General features: G+C 39.3%; 1 protein-coding gene across 2 annotated transcripts in view; it reads right to left on the reverse strand.

Annotated features, from left to right (window-relative positions):
* Positions 1 to 20,474, reverse strand: part of WDR11 (WD repeat domain 11) — a 69,668-nt gene that overhangs the window by 29,079 nt on the left and 20,115 nt on the right. For both annotated transcript variants that reach the window (XM_030334538.2, XM_030334539.1), the window contains exons 11-13: positions 19,065 to 19,149; positions 4,167 to 4,273; positions 1,908 to 1,983 (exon numbers count right to left, since the gene is read on the reverse strand). In XM_030334538.2, coding sequence (XP_030190398.1) covers positions 1,908 to 1,983; positions 4,167 to 4,273; positions 19,065 to 19,149 — 268 coding nt within the window. The remainder of the gene's footprint in view (positions 1 to 1,907; positions 1,984 to 4,166; positions 4,274 to 19,064; positions 19,150 to 20,474) is intronic.

Genomic DNA, 20,474 nt, shown 5'->3' on the forward strand with positions numbered 1-20,474 from the left:
TCTAGGTCCAGGTGGGTTCCCTGGTGAAATCTTCCTATTTAAGTAAGGAATAATACCAATTCTACACAAATTCATCCAGAAAAAAAGAAGAGGAGGAAATATTTCACAACTTGTTTTACAAGGTCAACGTTACCCTGATTCTAAAACCAGACAAGGATATTACATGAAAACTAGGTCAGTATCTTTCATGAGCACAGATGCAAAAAATCCTTAATAAAACATTAGCAAATCAAACCCAGGAATATACCAGAATATTAGCAAATCAAATGCAATAATATATCATGACCAAGAAAAATTTATCCTAGGGATGTAAAGTTGGTTTAACATGAAAGAGAGGTCCATGTAATTCACCATATTAGCTGACCTAAAACAAAAACCACCATCATGGTGATGTCCATAAATGCAGAAAAAGCATCTGACAAAATCCATCACCTACTCAATACAAAGTTTCAGCAGACTAGGAATAGAAAACTTCCTCAATCTAATAAAGGGCACCTACAAAACATCTACAACTAACATTTTACTTAATGTTGAAAGACTGAACACTTTCTCCGTAAAATCCAAAAACAGAACAAAGATGTCAGTTCTCATCATTTCTATTCAACATTGTACTGGAGGTCCTACTCAGTACAGCAAAGCAAGGGGGCGGGGGGAAAGGCCCATACTCCAGAAAATAGAGATATAGAAGTGTCCTTACTGGCAAATGACAGTGAAGTATGTCTATATAGAAAATAGTATGGAATCAACAAAAATGCTACTAGAAATATTACTGAAAGATATTAAAGCTGTAAATAAGTGGAGAGAGACACCATGTTCATGAATCCCAAAACCTATTAAGATGTCGATTCTTCCCCACATTGATCTATGGATTCAATGCAATCCCAATCAAAATCCCAGGAAGCTTTTTTGGGTAAAATTGATAAGCTAATTCTAAAATTTATATGGAAATGCAAAGATCCTCATAAAGCTAAAGCAATTTTGTTTTTGTTTTTTTTTTTTTAACGTTTATTTATTTTTGAGACAGAGAGAGACAGAGCATGAACGGCGGAGGGGCAGAGAGAGAGGGAGACACAGAATCGGAAGCAGACTCCAGGCTCTGAGCCATCAGCCCAGAGCCCGACGCGGGGCTCGAACTCACGGACCGCGAGATCGTGACCTGAGCTGAAGTCGGACGCCCAACCAACTGAGCCACCCAGGCGCCCCAAGCTAAAGCAATTTTGAAAACTATTGTGGACAGCTTACTCTTTCTTTTTTTGTTCTTCTGATTGGTTTTCATTCAGTCTCTATGTTTAATAATCTTGCTTAACATGTATTTTCTCTTGGAATGAAAAACTCAAAACTTACGAAAATTAAAATTATAAAGAAAGAAAATCAGTTCTTTCACTCAACAAACCCATGCTGAGATAGAAATGCATAAGAATTTCATTAGGTAACAAATAACGTTTTCTTAGTGGGTGGTAGGTATTTACAACAGAGCTATAGCAGAACAAACAGATCACTGGTTTTACCAATCTAATGAAATGTTATCTCATCTTTTTAAGTAGAAATTAAAAGCAATAGGGGTGCCTGAGTGGCTCAGTTGGTTGAGTGTCCAACTCTTGATTTCAGCACAGGTCATGATCTCACAGTTCATGGGATAGAGACACGCGTCAGGCTCTACATTGACAGCACAGAGCCTGCTTAGGATTCTCTATTGGTCTCTCAAAATAAATAAGTAAACATTAAAAAAAAAAGAAATTAAAAGAAATAGCAATTTAATTTTGTGATCAAAATATTTTCTTGGATAGAGCTGCATAGCACCATTTATTATCATTAAGAAATTCTATACGTACACTTTCTTCAAGATTAAAATAAATTTTTAAGATTCCATTGTGATAACATTAGATTTTTTTTTGGTTCATACTTACTTCAAATGAGATACTTTAATCATTTCGATGGGTGACTCATCATTGCCTCGTTCACCGCGAAAAGCAATGCTCCTACCTTTATTGCAAATATTAAAGAAAACGTAAAAAACCAGATAAAACATGTAAGACACAAGAACTTATCCACACCAATGGAATCTGATCTGGGCTGCCTCTACTCTCCCATTCGTAGTTCCACTTGCTTCTAAGTTGTTTCAATTACTCTAAATTTAAAACATATTCTTAGAAGTATTACAAGTTAAAGACAAATTAATATATTACTTGTATTCAAATATCTATTTTATACAAATATATTTTCCTTTGTTGTAGAGTTTTTTGAATACCTTCGGTGGTTTCTTACAGTTATATTTTAGAAATTAAGAAATCAATTTCTAAAGTTTCAACGCATTTACGGTAAAGGAATTGTCTACTATAAAAACTACTGGTATATTTAAAGTAATATAAATATTTTCATGCTCACAAAACTAACTAGTGGGGAAAACACTCTCTAAATTGGTACTTAAGTTTCCTTGTCTCATGAACAAAGCTCAACTGAAAGACTTTGACATGTTCCTGTCAAAAGCTCTCTACGCACTGAAATTGGGGAATGATAAGAATTAGTTAACTGCCAAAGAAGCTAAGTGGTATTCTGTAATTAAAAAATGCAAATTCTACTTTATGTCGGAACAAATATATTTTAATAACTTTCTCACATTTGTATTTACATTAAACAAAAGACAGAAAGTAGTCAAAGACAAGTGAACGCCTGCATGCCTCCCTCCTCCCCAGTGCCATCAAATGAGATCTCCCTCTTCTTATTTGCCAAACACCCCACATCCTTTCCTGACTCTGCTGGTCTGCTGCCCTCCTTTAGAAGACAAGACTAAAAAAGTTAATCATCTACGAAGTCAAATATCCCACTTAAGCAAGTCAGTAACTATGACTTAGAAATTTGTTCGTGAAAAATAAATACGTGAAAGAAAGATTTTAAGTTAACTAACAGTCTTGAACTTGAGCTGACTGGGGGGAAAAAATGGGAAAAAATGAATGACACTAGAAAACAGCATTTCACCCCCAGGCTACCATGTAATTAGAGAAACCCCAATCTGGGGGCAGGGTTTACTAGGCAGGCCACTTCCAATGAGACCAGAACACTGAACTGATTCCAGTGCGGCTAATTCCCTGAGGTTTAGTAACATACTCTGATAAGTAAGAACAACCATACCCTGGAGATACATACGGAGAATACAAGGAAACAACCATATACTTGATTTACCGCACACACGTGTACACACACACGTATCTTAGGGTTAAACCATCTACATATATATTCTCATTGCCACACCATTTTAAAGAAACTCAGGACTATTTTGTTAAGAATTCTATTTGAAATCATGCATGTGCCATAACATGCATTTGAAACTCTCACCTTGTTCTTTCTTCAAGTTCTTCATTTTGAGATTCACTGGGTTGTAGGTTTTTAAACAATTCTGAACAAGTTACTTTACTGGAATGTTTCCTATTGTAGTCTTTAAACTCCCAAATTTCCCTATTCAGTCAGCCAGAGACTACCAAAAGTTTTAAATATGAGCACTTAACAACAATCCTTACCTACAAATTTATAAAGGTTTTCCTACAAAGGCCAAAAGTTATAAAAGAGAATCTAATAAAGCCTAATACAAAGATTTATTTTAAAACTGTACTTCTGGGGGCGCCTGGGTGGCTCAGTCGGTTGAGCGTCCGACTTTGGCTCAGGTCACGATCTTGCAGTCTGTGAATTCAAGCCCCAAGTTGGGCTCTGTGCTGACAGCTCGGAGCCTGGAGCCTGCTTCAGATTCTGTCTGTCTATCTCTGTCTCTGTCTCTCTGTCTCTCTCTCTGCCCCTCCCCCACTCATACTCTGTCTCTCCTTCAAAAATAAATAAAACATTAAAAAAATTAAAAAAAAATAAAACTGTATTTCTGGTTATCTATAACAATGTACTTAAAAGTATAACTGATACCGTATTTAATTATGAATTTGTCTGTTCAGGCTAATGGTATGCCATTTACCATGCATTTATGTTAACATAATTTGCATACAAACAAGTCTTTCTAGGGCAATTACTACAGACAAAACAACAAAATGAATATACAAATACAGAATACAAGAAAAAAACTCCAAGTTGAAAGAAACTTTTTTGGAACATGTTTTATAAATAGCAACATCTTTGATCAGTATGAAAAACCATTTTCAATCCTTTAATAGACTAAATACACAAACCTGTTGGAAGATCAACCAGCTGAAGTTCATTTCTCACTAATCCCATATTGTTCGGTGTTGAAGTAGCAAAGGAAAGAAAACCAGTCAAACTTGTCCATTCGATACCCCTAAAGTGAGAAATTAAATAAAGTTTAGTGAAATAACCTTTTTTGTTCCTAAGACCTAAATTTTCAAGTTAATTAAAAAATAATAATATTACGGGCACCTGGGTGGGTCACTTGGTTCATCTCAGGTCAGTTGGTTCACCTCACAGTTCGTGAGCCTGAGCCCCAGGTCAGGCTCTGTCTGTGCTAACAGCTCAGAGCCTGGAGCCTGCTTCGGATTTTGTGTCACCCTCTCTCTCTGCCTGTTCCCCCAGCCCCCCACCCTGCTTTCGCTCTCTCTCTCAAAAATAAATAAACGTTAAAAAATAAAAAAGAATAATATTAACATGACCTTTCATTTGAGCCTAATTACCATACATTTCCAATATATGTGAAATTATTTCCAATTAAAACTTTATCTCCAAATGAAATAAGATAGTTCAGTTACCAGGATTCATAGCAGCATTAAAATGACTATTAAAATGTGGCAAAGGAGAGAGTCACTTATCACAGTAATTTGCAAGAATTCCACTGCTTAAGAAAGAGTGGTATGGAAATATTCTGAGCAATCTCTATCAAAGTTAACACCAGCATTCTTTCACAGGGCTAGAACAAACAATCCTAAAATTTGTATGGAATCAGAAAGACCCCAAATAGCCAAAGCAATCCTGAAAAAGAAAACCAAAGCCTAAGGCATCACAACTTCGGACTTCAAGCTGTATTACAACACTGTAATCATCAAGACAGCATGGTACTGGTACAAAAACAGACACATAGATCAATGGAACAGAACAGAGAACCCAGAAATGGATCCACAAACATATGGCCAACTAATCTCTGACAAAGCAGGGAAGAATATCCAATGGAAAAAAGGACAGCGTCTTCAGTAAATGGTGTTGCGAAAACTGGACAGCGACATGCAGAAGAATGAAACTGGACCACTTTTTTACACCATACACAAAAATAAACTCAAAATGGATGAAAGACCTAAACATAAGACAGGAAGCCATCAACATACTAGAGGAGAAAACAGGCAACAACCTCTCTGACCTCGGCTGCAGCAATTTCTTACTTGACATGTCTCCAGAGGTAAGAGAAATAAAAGCAAAAATGAACTACTGGGACCCCAAGATAAAAAGCTTCTGCACAGCAAGGGAAACAATCAGCGAAGCTGAGAGGCAATTGACAGAAGGGGAGAATATATTTGCAAATGGGTTAGTATCTAAAAATCTATAGGGGCGCCTGGGTGGCGCATTCGGTTAAGCGTCCGACTTCAGCCAGGTCACGATCTCGCGGTCCGTGAGTTCGAGCCCCGCGTCAGGCTCTGGGCTGATGGCTCAGAGCCTGGAGCCTGTTTCCGATTCTGTGTCTCCCTCTCTCTCTGCCCCTCCCCCGTTCATGCTCTGTCTCTCTCTGTCCCAAAAATAAATTAAAAAACGTTGAAAAAAAAATTTAAAAATCTATAAAGAACTTATCAAACTCAATACCTAAAAGACAAATAATCCAGTGAAGAAATGGGCAAAACACATGAATAGACAGTTTTCCAAAGAAGACATCCAGATGGCTAACAGACACATGAAAAAATGCTCAACATCACTCACCATCAGGGAAATACAAATCAAAACCACAATGAGATACCACCTCACACCCGTCAGAATGGCTAAAATTAACAATTCAGGAAAAAACAGGTGTTGGCAAGGATGCAAAGAAAAAGGAACACTTTTGCACCACTGGTGGGAATGCAAACTGGTGCAGCCACTCTGGAAAACAGTATGGAGGTTCCTCAAAAAATTAAAAATAGAACTACCCTACGACCCAGCAATTGCACTACTAGGTATTTATCCAAAGGATACAGGTGTGCTGATTCAAAGGGGCACATGCACCCCCATGTTTATAGCAGCACTATCGACAATAGCCAAAGTATGGAAAGAGCCCAAATGTCCATCAACTGATGAATGGATAAAGAAGATGTGGTATATATACACAATGGAATATTACTCGGTGATCAAAGAGAATGAAACCTTGCCATTTGCAACTATGTGGATGGAACAGAGTGTATTATGCTAAATAAAATAAGACAATAAAATAAAATTAAAATAAAATAAAATAAAATAAGAAATAAAAAGATCGTTATGATTTCACTCATATGTGGAGTTTAAGATACAAAACAGATGAACATAAGGAAAGGGAAGCAAAAATAATATAAAAACAGAGAGGAAGACAAACCATAAGAGATTCTTAAATACAGAGAACAAACTGAAGGTTGCTGGCGGGGTGATGGGTGGGGGGATGGGCTAAAAGGGCAGGGGGCATTAAGGAGGACACTTGTTGGGACAAGCACTGGGTGTTATATGTAAGTGATGAAGCACTAAATTCTATTCCTAAAATCATTACTACACTATATGTCAACTAACTCGGATTTAAATTTTAAAAAATTTTAAAAAATTGTAAAAAAAACAAATATTCTCAGCCAGACTGCTTTTAAAGTTGGGTACACTGAAGAATTTCATCAAATTTCCTAGTTGGCTAGGAGGCAGAAATTCCTGAAGCAAACAATTTGAACTTAGCTGTTAGATTTGGAAGCGGCTTACAGTTCCAAATGGTTTATTAATTAGAGAAAAGCACAAAAGAAAAATCTCAAAGAAATGAGAAGACAGCAACCTGTCAACCAGAGGCCTGGAAGTCTCCTTTATGGGGACTGACAGGAGGTGAATCCACAGTTTCTCCCACTGACATCATCTGCAGAGTGCTACCACCATGGCTTATAGAGAATGGAGGTGGGGGCAGGTGGGGAGCCACAGGACAAGTGCACGGTCAGAATCATAAGAAGGAGAAGGAGAAATTTTGCACTACTGCCCTACCTTGGTTACAAGGTCATAGAGGCTGGCTGGGAGGGACGTCTAACCTTTGTCCTATATGCAACTGCTCATCAGCATTTATGGGACAATTGTTGTTTAACAACATATCATCTATGACTGCTTTCCTGATATAATGACAAAATTGACTAGCTGTGGTAGAAATTTTATGGCCTGCAAAGCCTAAAATATTTACTATCTGGTCCTTTAGAAAAAATGCATGCTAACCCCGATCAAGTTTATCCATATCTTCTCCAATTCGAAAGCTATTGTTAGATTTAGCATTACATGCTGTTTCGAACAGGTCTCTCATTTGCGCATGAAGATATGATGGCTTCCTGCATCATATCCAAACTCCTATGTAACTTTCGAGGCCGTCCAGCCATTTGCTCATCCTACCAAATTTATCTCTCAATCCTCTGAATCTTGTCTGCTACTTTAATTACAGTAACTTTCCTCACTGACCCCTGTGTATCCACCGATTTGCCCTCCTCAGAGGGGCAAAGATGGTCCCAAAGGAGCTGAAAATAATATTTGTTAAACCAAGGAACTGCCATAGTTATCAAAGATTATAACTCTTTAAGTGTACAATTGTGCTGAAACACTCAAATCAGGCGCTTAAAACTGAGTGCCCTTGGGGCGCCTGGGTGGCGCAGTTGGTTACGCGTCCGACTTCAGCCAGGTCACGATCTCGCGGTCCGTGAGTTCGAGCCCCGCGTCAGGCTCTGGGCTGATGGCTCAGAGCCTGGAGCCTGTTTCCGATTCTGTGTCTCCCTCTTTCTCTGCCCCTCCCCCGTTCATGCTCTGTCTCTCTCTGTCCCCAAAATAAATAAACGTTGAAAAAAAAAAAATAAAAAAATTAAAAAAAACTGAGTGCCCTTAAGAACTTCTGTGCCTTGGGGCGCCTGGGTGGCTCAGTCGGTTAAGCATCCGACTTCAACCCAGGTCATGATCTCACGGTCCGTGAGTTCGAGCCCCGCGTCAGGCTCTGGGCTGATGGCTCAGAGCCTGGAGCCTGTTTCCGATTCTGTGTCTCCCTCTTTCTCTGCCCCTCCCCCGTTCATGCTCTGTCTCTCTCTGTCCCCAAAATAAATAAACGTTGAAAAAAAAAAATAAAAAAATTAAAAAAAACTGAGTGCCCTTAAGAACTTCTGTGCCTTGGGGCGCCTGGGTGGCTCAGTCGGTTAAGCATCCGACTTCAACCCAGGTCATGATCTCACGGTCCGTGAGTTCGAGCCCCGCGTCGGGCTCTGTGCTGACAGCTCAGAACCTGGAGCCTGTTTCAGATTCTGTGTCTCCCCCTCTCTCTGGCCCTCCCCCGTTCATGCTCTGTCTCTCACTGTCTCAAAAATAAATAAACGTTGAAAAAAAAAAAAAAAAAAAAAAAAAAGAACTTCTGTGCCTTGAGGGCACCTGGGTGGCTCAGTCGGTTAAAAGTCCAACTTCGGCTCAGGTCATGATTTCACTGATTTCTGAGTTGGAGCCCCAGTCAGGCTGTCAGCACAAAGTCTGCTTTGGATCCTCTGTCCCCTTCTCTCTCTGCTCCTCCCCCTCTCATGCACACGCTTCTCCCTCTCTCTCAAAAATAAACATTAAAAAAAAAAAAAAAATGGGGCACCTGGGTGGCTCAGTTGGTCAAGCGTCTGATTTCGGCTCAGGTCATGATCTCACAGTTCGTGAATTCGAGCCCTACATCGGGCTCTGTGCTGACAGCTCGGAGACTGGAGCCTGCTTTGGATTCTGTGTCTTCCTCTCTCTGACCCTCCCCCATTCATGCTCTGTCTCTCTCTTATTTCTGTCTCTCAAAAATAAGTAAATGTTAAAAAAAAAATAAAATTAAAAAAATGTCCATGCTTGGCCTGAAAAGACCTCTCTCCTTCCCTCTTCAAATACTACTTGAGTTCAAATCCTGGCTTCAGCACTTCCAGCTCTGTGCTCTCTCTACACCTTACCTGTTATTACTGCAGGAATAATAACACTGTGTACATAAAGAATGCCTGGCACACAGTAAGCGCTGCATGTATTAGCAATTACCATTATTATCATTACTATTCTTATTTCCAGATCTAAGTCAAGCCCTATTTTCTTTGTGAATCCTCCTCATTTACTAAACTCAAACCACACCTATACTGAATACAATATAAATTTGGTTAATCATTCACTGAAAAGCCTCATTGTCTCATGCTTCTCTTTCCCTTCTCTAACACGTCACAGTACTCATTAAGTTTCTACTTAGAGTGAACAAAAGAAGTGAGAAATCATCTTGGACTTACGGTGCTTTGTAAGTCTGGCAGCTTTGAGCAGATCTGTTCACCGACAAACCTAAGACACACTCTCCAAGGCTCGTTGCTGGCTATCTGAACACCTATGCTCCAGCAGTGATGCCACGACCTCTGGATACCAAGAATCCCGGTCCCCCTTCTTCATTCATTATTTTTACAGAGGTACCTGTGAAGTACCCAGTGTGTACCCGTGACTGTGCTAGGTGCTGAGAGTACCGCTGTGACATGAGTCGGGCCTTCTGGAGCTTATGATCTAGCGGAAAAAAAGACATTACATAAGTGTGTTCTCGATTCCTTATTACAAAAGACAGTGGGACGGAGTTCCACAGAAGCTTGTAAGAATCACACAGAATCTGGTCTCTGGGGCCTGCCGAGACCCAGAGGGCAAACAGGGTGCTGCCTGAAAGTCTAAACAACTTGAGGAAATAGTGCCACTGGCTGAGAGACACTGCCCCGGGTTGTACTCTTTGAAGGGAGGCACCACACCATGCCCCTCCATGTGACAGGCACTCAGTCTGTTCTGTCGGATTAAATGAAGGATATCCGAGGAAAGCCAGCGTTCCTCCTTATGACTGTACCACACGCATTCGGCCTGTTTTCCCCACTGTTTACAAGACATCCCAGTGCTGAGCGTAGAAGAGAACACGGAGTGGCTGCTTACTCGTAATCAAGCACTGTGAGCTTGTTGCCTTTGAGCAGAGTCCAGCAGCAGCTTTTCTATCTGATTCCTACTGATCAACTGAAGAAAATAAAAATCAAGTTGGACTTCAAAGAAAACTAGATAAGGGCGGGATTATTTCTCAACAGAAAAGAATGAAAACTCTTGTCAAACAATAGCGAGCACCACACTGCTCTCAGGATTAGAAAGTTGCTGTCTGGGTTTAATTACACACTGAGCTCTATTAAAAACTCCTAAGAAGAGCAGTTCACTTTCTGACTCAATCTAGGATGGTTCTGCTGGGATTAACCAGCGAACAACTGTAACCGTAGACTCTGTCACTAGGGCCTGCTGCAGAGGCTACTTCTTGACACTTAGGTGACTGGCAGTCATGGGGGTGGGGGACGCCCACCTCGGGAAGGCCTTGAACTTCTACAATGCCAAGAAACTAACTTGTGCAAAATTACAGACAAAACAGAGATGATTATTTTACTTTCCAAAAATCACTCAATTTGCTCAAAGTAATAGTCAGTCAACGTTCTGAAAGTCATATAAACCGCTGTTGTAGTAAGTTTTGACACTGAAAATGGTATTGTGCTTTATTATTATAAATGTAGCCTACTGGACAAAAAGGCACAAACCAGTAATCTAAAAAAACTTGCATGTACTACTTATTTACTCCTAGGTTTCCTCCCCTGGACATAAGCATCAAGGTTTTGTTTACAGGAATACAGAAGATGCTCAGTACCTATCAGTAAAGCATAACTGGCTAAAACATCATGGCTTTAATTTTTTTTTATGTTTATTCATTTTTGAAAGACAGAGAGAGAACACAAGCAGGGGTGGGGCAGAGAGAGAGGGGGACACAGAATCTGAAGCAGGCTCCAGGCTTCAAGCTGTCAACACAGAGCCTGATGCGGGGTTTGAACTCACGAACCGTGAGATCATGACCTGAGCTGAAGTCGGATGCTTAACCGACTGAGCCACCCAGGCGTCCCAAACATCATGGCTTTAAAACAGCACACAAACAACTACCTGCAGTTAGGCAGTCCCTCCCTGCCCGTGTGTGTGCGTAAGATTCAAGTTTTGTAAGAGCAAATGGTTTTTAAAACACGTTTAGTACAAAGTAAAAACAACTTTCTACAAGTTGGCCTAAATGTGCATATGAATATCTAGAATTATTAGGTTTATTGCTAATAAGTTCAGCAATTTTTGTAACACATGTGTGAAATTTTCATAATGGTTTTTAACTGTAATACTATAATTGCATTAATAGAAACACAAAGATGGAAGGATTTTAGCATCCTCCTGCACGTGATCTCCGGATATAAAATGTGAGTTATTTTCAAAATGGCAATTAAAAAGGAAAATTCATATTAAAAAATGGAGGGGTGTCTGGGTGGCTCAGTCAGTTAAGCGACCGACTCTTGATTTCGGCTGAGATTATGATCTTACAGTTTGTGGGACTGAGCCCCACATGGGGGCTCTGCACTGACAGCATGGAGCCTACTCGGGATTTTCTCTCTCCCTCTCTCTCTGCCCCTCCCATGCTCGAGCTCTCTCTCTCAAAATAAATAAACTTAAAAAAAATGGAGCACATTTGTGTGATCATTCACAAATCAGCCTGAGTAGCACATCCATTATTTGGTATTCCAAGTAACACTTTATAATTCAGCATCACTCAATAACAAACATTATCACAGCATGTGTAAGTCATGTACTTAGTGACATATACCACATGACTAATCCAGGATAACAAATCTCGTTTAAAACTAATAGCTTGATCCCTCCGACGGGTCTGCCTCCCTCCTGGTGCCGCAGGGCCCCTCCCGCAGCGGACCACCAAAGGCAAAGCGAGCTGAGCCTGCCCCTCCTGCCCCTGTGCACCTTGCAGATCCACCCCGGCTAATACGCCAGATCCCATCCAAGCAGCACCACAAGCCTGGCAGTGTGCAAGTAGCCCAGACAGGGGCCACACCACTCCACAGTGAGTCCTGTCTCTGGGAGAGGGGAAGCTAAGGTACACACCAGTCGGACTGTGGCCCCAGCAGTGGGCTGGGGACAGACATCAGGTCTGATTGCGGCCCCGCCCACCAACGCAAGTAACTGCAGACAGCATAGAGGAAGAGCCCTGCAGTTCCGCGCCACTCCAGGGCCTATCCAAAATGACGAAACAGAAGAATTCTCCTCAAAAGAAACTCCAGGAAGTAGCGACAGCTAACGAACTGATCAAAAACGATTTAAGCAATGTAACAGAAAATGAATTTAAAATAATAGTCATAAAATTAATCGCTGGGCTTGAAAAAAGTATAGAGGACAGCAGAGAATCTATTGCTACAGAGATCAAGGGACTAAGAAACAGAAAGGAGGAGCTAAAAATGCTATAAATGAGCTGCAAAATAAAATGGAGGCGACCACAGCTCGGATTGAAGAGGCAGAGGAGAGAACAGGTGAATTAGAAGATAAAATTATGGAAAAAGAGGAAGGTGAGAAAAGGAGAGATAAAAAAAATCCAGGAGTATGAGGGGAGAATTAGAGAACTAAATGATGTGATAAAATGCAATAATATACGCATAATTGGGATTCCAGAGGAGGAAGAGAGAGAGAAAGGTGCTGAAGGTGTACTTGAAGAAATCATAGCTGAGAACTTCCCTAATCTGGGAAGGAAAAAGGCACTGAAATTCAAGAGGCACAGAGAACTCCCTTCAGACTTGACTTGAATCGATCTTCTGCACGACATATCATAGTGAAAATGGCAAAATACAAGGATAAAGAGAAAATTCTCAAAGCAGCTTGGGATAAACATGCTCTAACATATAAAGGGAGACCAATGAGACTAGTGATGGATCTATCTACTGAAACTTGGCAGGCCAGAAAGGAATGGCAAGAAATCTTCAATGTGATGAACAGAAAAAATATGCAGCCAAGAATCCTTTATCCAGCAAGTCTGTCATTTAGAATAGAAGGAGAGATAAAGGTCTTCCCAAACAAACAAAAACTGAAGGAATTCATCACCACTAAACCAGCCCTATAAGAGATCCTAAGGGGGATCCTGTGAGACAAAGTACCAGAGACATCACTACAAGCATGAAACCTACAGACATCACAATGACTCTAAATCCGTATCTTTCTATAATGACACTGAATGTAAACGGACTAAATGCTCCAACCAAAAGACATAGGGTATCAGAATGGATAAAAAAACAAGACCCATCTATTTGCTGTCTACAAGAGACTCATTTTAGACCTGAGGGCACCTTAAGATTGAAAGTGAGGGGATGGAGAACTATCTATCATGCTACTGGAAGTCAAAAGAAAGCTGGAGTAGCTTATATCATATACTTATATCAGACAAACTAGACTTTCAATTAAAGGCTGTAACAAGAGATGAAGAAGGGCATTATATAATAATTACAGGGTCTATCCATCAGGAAGAGCTAACAATTATAAACGTCTATGCGCTGAATACAGGAGCCCCCAAATATATAAAACAATTAATCACAAACAAAAGCAACCTTATTGATAAGAATGTGATAATTGCAGGGAACTTTAATACCCCACTTACAACAATGGACAGATCATCTAGACACAGGATCAATAAAGAAACAAGGGCCCTGAATGATACATTGGATCAGATGGATTTGACAGATTATTTAGAACTCTGCATCCCAAAGCAACAGAAAATACTTTCTTCTCGAGTGCACATGGAACATTCTCCAAGATACATCACATACTGGGTCACAAAACAGCCCTTCATAAGTATACAAGAATTGAGATCATACCATGCATACTTTCAGACCACAATGCTATGAAGCTTGAAATCAACCACAGGAAAAAGTCTGGAAAACCTCCAAAAGCATGGAGGTTAAAGAACACCCTACTAAAGAATGAATGGGTCAACCAGGCAATTAGAGAAGAAATTAAAAAATATATGGAAACAAAAGAAAATGAAAATACAACAATCCAAACGCTTTGGGAGGCAGCAAAGGCAGTCCTGAGAGGAAAATACATTGCAATCCAGGCCTATCTCAAGAAACAAGAAAAATCCCAAATACAAAATCTAACAGCACACCTAAAGGAAATAGAAGCAGAACAGCAGAGACACCCCAAACCCAGCAGAAGAAGAGAAATAATAAAGATCAGAGCAGAAATAAACAATATAGAATCTAAAAAAACTGTAGAACAGATCAATGAAACCAAGAGTTGGTTTTTTGAAAAAATAAATAAAATTGATAAACCTCTAGCCAGGCTTCTCAAAAAGAAAAGGGAGATGACCCAAAAAGATAAAATCATGAATGAAAATGGAATTATTACAACCAATCACTCAGAAATACAAGCAATTATCTGGGAATACTATGAAAAACTATATGCCAACAAACTAGACAACCTGGAAGAAATGGACAAATTCCTAAACACCCACACACTTCCAAAACTCACACAGGAAGAAACAGAAAGCTTAAACAGACCCATAACCAGCGAAGAAATTGAATCAGTTATCAAAAATCTCCCAACAAGAGTCCAGGACCAGATGGCTTCCCAGGGGAATTCTACCAGACATTTAAAGCAGAGATAATACCTATCCTTCTCAAGCTGTTCCAAAAAATAGAAAGAGAAGGAAAACTTCCAGACTCATTCTATGAAGCCAGTATTACTCTAATTCCTAAACCAGACAGAGACCCAGCAAAAAAAGAGAACTACAGGCCAATATCCCTGATGAATACGGATGCAAAAATTCTCAAGATACTAGCAAATCGAATTCAACAGCATATAGAATGAATTATTCACCATGATCAAGTGGGATTCATTCCTGCGCTGCAGGGCTGGTTCAACATTCGCAAATCAATCAGTGCAATACATCACATTAATAAAAGAAAAGATAAGAACCATATGATCCTGTCAATCGATGCAGAAAAAGCATTTGACAAAATTCAGCATCCTTTCTTAATAAAAACCCTCGAGAAAGTTGGGGTAGAAGGAACATACTTAAACATCATAAAAGTCATTTAAGAAAAGCCCACAGCTAATATCATCCTCAATAGGGAAAAACTGAGAGCTTTCTCCCTGAGATCAGGAACACGACAGGGATGTCCACTCTCACTGCTGTTGTTTAACATAGTGTTGGAAGTTCTAACATCAGCAATCAGACAACAAAAGGAAATCAAAGGCATCAAAATTGGCAAAGATGAAGTTAAGCTGTCACTTTTTGCAGATGACATGATATTATACATGGAAAATCCAATAGACTCCACCAAAAGTCTGCTAGAACTGATACATGAATTCAGCAAAGTCGCAGGATACAAAATCAATGTAAAGAAATCAGTTGCATTCTCATACACTAATAATGAAGCAACAGAAACACAAATAAAGAAACTGATCCCATTCACAATTGCACCAAGAAGCATAAAATACCTAGGAATAAACCTAACCAAAGATGTGAAAGATCTGTATGCTGAAAACTATAGAAAGCTCATGAAGGAAATTGAAGAAGATATAAAGAAATGGAAAAACATTCCGTGCTCATGGATTGGAAGAATAAATATTGCTAAAATGTCAATACTACCCAAAGCTATCTACACATTCAATGCAATCCCAATCAAACTTGCACCAGCATTTTTCTCCAAGCTAGAACAAGCAATCCTAAAATTTGTATGGAACCACAAAAGGCCCCAAATAGCCAAAGTAATTTTGAAGAAGACCAAAGCAGGAGGCATCACAATCCCAGACTTTAGCCTCTACTACAAAGCTGTAAACATCAAGACAGCATGGTATTAGCACAAAAAACAGACACACAGACCAATGGAATAGAATAGTAAACCCCAGAACTAGACCCACAAAAGTATGGCCAACTCATCTTTGACAAAGCAGGAAAGAATATCCAATGGAAAAAAGATAGTCTCTTTAACAAATCGTGCTGGGAGAAATGGACAGCAACATGCAGAAGGATGAAACGAGACCACTTTCTTACACCATTCACAAAACAAACTCAAAATGGATAAAGGACCTGAATGTGAGACAGGAAACCATCAAAACCCTAGAGGAGAAAGCAGGAACAAACCTCTCTGACCTCAGCCACAGCAATTTCTTACTTGACACATCCCCAAAAGCAAGGGAATTAAAAGCAAAAATGAACTATTGGGACCTCATGAAGATAAAAAGCTTCTGCACAGCAAAGGAAACAATCAACAAAACTAAAAGGCAGCCAGTGGAATGGGAAAAGATACTTGCAAATGAGTTATTGGACAAAGGGCTAGTATCCAAAATCTACAAAGAGCCCACCAAACTCCACACCTGAAAAACAAATAATCCAGTGAAGAAATGGGCAGAAAACATGAATAGACACTTCTCTAAAGAAGACATCTGGATGGCCAACAGGCACATGAAAAGATGCTCAACATCGCTCCTCATCAGGGAAATACAAATCAAAACCACACTGCAATACCACCTCACGCCAGTCAGAGTGGCTAAAATGAACAAATCAGGAGACTATAGATGCTGGAAGGATGTGGAGAAACGGGAACCCTCTTGCACTGTTGGTGGGAATGCAAACTGGTGTAGCCACTCTGGAAAACAGTGTGGAGGTTCCTCAAAAAATTAAAAATAGACCTGCTCTATGACCCAGCAGTAGCACTGCTAGGAATTTACCCAAGGGATACAGGAGTGCTGATGCACAGGGGCACTTGTACCCCAATGTTTATAGCAGCACTCTCAACAATAGCCAACTTATGGAAAGAGCCTAAATGTCCATCAACTGATGAATGGATAAAGAAATTGTGGTTTATATACACAATGGAATACTACGTGGCAATGAGAAAGAACGAAATCTGGCCTTTTGTGGCAACGCGGATGGAACTGGAGAGTGCTATGCTAAGTGAAATAAGCCATACAGAGAAAGACAGATACCATATGTTTTCACTCTTATGTGGATCCTGAGAAACTTAACAGAAGACCATGGGGGCGGGGAAGGGAAAATAATGTTAGAGAGGGAGGGAGCCAAACCACAAGAGACTCTTAAAAACTGAGAATGAACTGAGGGTTGATGGGGGGTGGGAGGGAGGGGAGGGTGGGTGATGGGTACTGAGGAGGGCACCTGTTGGGATGAGCACTGGGTGTTGTATGGAAACCAATTTGACAATAAATTTCATATTAAAAAAAAAGAAAATAAATAAACATTAAAATAAATAAATAAATAAATAAATAAATAAATAAATAAAATGAGATAAAATTAGTTTCCCATGGCTTTATAAAAAAAAAAAACTAATAGCTTGCTGATAAACTAGCTATTGAGTCTTTATTAAAGATTTCAGTGTTCAGAAAAAAATGAAAATGACCTGATTTTCCAGAAGCAGGTATATGAATCCCAGATCAGTCAACATTTTTATCTTGTTGCCAAAATGTGTGCTACATGCATTTTTTTAGCTGGAGATGTAGCCCATGTACTATAAATAAAGGTCAGTTCTGAAGCCTGAAACGCCCAGGTTAAATTCCATCTACTGTTTCACACATTACAATACTGAGTTTTTTCTGTAAAATGGGAATAAAAATAGTGCCTACCACATAAAGTTGTAGTGGGGATACAATGAAATGGTCATGCAAAATATTAGCACTTAACACAATCCTCAGAACACGTTGTGATTAAATGGAGAGTCTGACTGGCTGGTGTCACTCACAGAAGGAAACACTACACAAAGGCAAGGGTGAAAGGGAATGTCAAGAGAAGAAATGCAGACAAGAAAGGGAGAGAGCAGGTATTAGCAGTGGCAGAAAGGTCTACCAGAAGAAAAGACGAACAAGAGCCTGAAATGGGCCAAACTCAGACCTGTGTCACTGCACCCGACACCCTAGTGATTTCTAAAGACATTACGGCTCCACGGAAAGGTATTTAAGGGGCTGCTGGAGGGCACAGCATAAGGTGGCAACCAACAGTCATTTGGGCTGCACCACAAACAACACTTGAAGGCAATGTAAGCTTTTCTGGAACTTCCATCACAATCAGAAGTTGTGATACTTAAAGGGTTAACCCTTCCCCATTCGGAAAACACAATTAGTCAGAATAACGTGTTCACTAAGGGATCATATGAATTTTAACATACGCGTGAGACCTATAATTATATAAAGTACAAAGGACAGAAAACAGCCTTTCTTATGTTTGTTAAAAGATCAAAAATGGTAGAAATGTGATAAATTTATATTATACATGCATAACTTCACAATCCATCTTTGCTGGGGCAAAGAAAAGCAGTCATGCCATCAACAAAAGAAGCTATCTGGGCGCCTGGGTGGCTCAGTCGGTTGAGTGACAATCTCACGGTTCGTGAGTTCGAGCCCTGCATCAGGGTCTGTGCTGACAGCTCAGAGCCTGAAGCCTGCTTCAGATTCTGTGTCTTCCTCTCTCTCTGCCCCTCCCCCACTCATGCTCTGTCTGTCTCTGTCTCAGAAATAAACATTTCCAAAAAAATTAAAAAAAAATAAAGCTACGGAGCAGATAATGTGCGCACATTAAAACAGGAAGCAACCTTCTTCCCTCAGACATCTCTGAATGCACAGAACTCATAAAACACATCACCTCTCAAAATGAAAGAAGAAATGCCATACAGTTTGGTCCTTTCCTCATGGTGTTGAAACAAAAAACAAATCAGATTTGTTAATAGTTAAAACAACTTGATTCAAATTTTTCAGGAATAGTCTTACTGATGGATCTCTATAGACATGAAAAACAAATAATAGAAATATGAACAAGGAAACGCAGTGATATCTAGTGAGAAAATATCCTAGACTGTAGAAATAAGATGCAGCCATAAAAGGTAGAAAGAAAATTTCCCACTGCATAATACCCTTTCACAAAGCAACAATTAGTGCTCAGCCTTGATTAACATAACCATTACTCTAAACCTGAATAATCACTGTTCAAAGTTTGCAGCCAAATAATCACCTCTGCAGAGGATTCAATGTAGAAAATTCTACCAGGACTTTTTTCCAGTATTCTTATATTTGTGATGTCAATGTCACAACGACATACTCACTTGACTTCACATGAGTGGACGCTTAACTCTTTGTGCAGCAGCCCACTGGTGAGATGGTACACCAGGACAGAACCATTACCTGTACCTATCGAAATGATGTAAAAGAAGGGTATTAATCTAATGGGAGTTCCAGATCTTTCCAACAAGTCTTTTCTCAAGATTTTCATCATTTTATAAATTTACCTTTTCTAAAAGGAACCCAAGCGATGAGTGAAGAAAGAGTTAATTTCTCTGTCTTCTCTCTTCTCAAAAAATCTTACGTGGTCTGAATCTTACCTAAATCCAGGGATAGGTTTTTACAGAAAGACTTCAAAACTCTAACTCAATACACACAGGATTTGAAGAAGCATTTTGCTGAGCTTTTTTATACATGAGAACTCATACTTTCTGAGATTTGGAGTGTTTACTATATAGCTGGTCCTCAAAAAGGCAACCTAGCAGAACTCATTAAGCAGGACTTTTGCATTCTTCTTTACAAAGATTTTTTTGTTTTGTCTTTTACATTACATAAATCATAGAGATGGTCAAGTATGGCGGTTCACTGTGGATTATAAGCCTGAGGTCAAGCTCTGGCTCTGTCTTACAGTCTTACAAATCACCTACCTATACTAATCTGTGTTCTTATTCCCATAGAAAATCTATGTGCTGGAGAGTAAATTAGAAGACATATTTTAAACACTTAGTATAGTACCTAGCACAAACTAAGTACTATTTCTGTTATCAGTGTAATTTTGGTTTATAGTTATTATTATGCCTAATGCTTTTCATGGTCTCAGGTAGTGTGTGTGTCTAAAATTTAATTTGAAGGGACATGGCCATACTTAAAAAAGTAAAGTTTCAGTCCTTAAAATGTTTTTATAAATGAAGCCAGAAAAGTCAACAGTATAACTTGTTGGCCAATCACTTTCTCACTGCACATGACTTAAAAAAATGAATGGATTCATGCAAAGTAATCGACTGTAGAAATAACAGAATAATAATAATAAAAGAAGTAAAAATGCTAGGTAAGCTCCAATTTTAGCTCACCTGCTGAATAAAGCTTCATTAAATATTTTATAAAACTATTTTAGGAAAATACACTATCATACTTGGGTGCATTTATCATCTATTCCACAATAATTAGTCACTTCTAGTGCTGAGACAATATCTAAAAAATTACTAAAATCTTTCAATTAACAGATCTTCATAATAATCAAATGATTTCTATATTCTGCAAGTTTTGATGATGCTGAACCTATGATCTAATCTTCTAGGAGTGCTATAGGAGGAAGAATTCCACAGTGGAACTCTGCCTCTTTTCCCCTAGTGACTCTACAAAAGCTTAGGCACTTCTTTACGTTTTTTCCTTTTACTTTGTGATTGTATTAAACTCAATAAATGACTTGACTGTCACAACATACCAGTACAATA

The sequence above is a fragment of the Lynx canadensis genome, chromosome D2 (assembly GCF_007474595.2).
Source record: "Lynx canadensis isolate LIC74 chromosome D2, mLynCan4.pri.v2, whole genome shotgun sequence".
NCBI classification, from domain to species: domain Eukaryota; kingdom Metazoa; phylum Chordata; class Mammalia; order Carnivora; family Felidae; genus Lynx; species Lynx canadensis.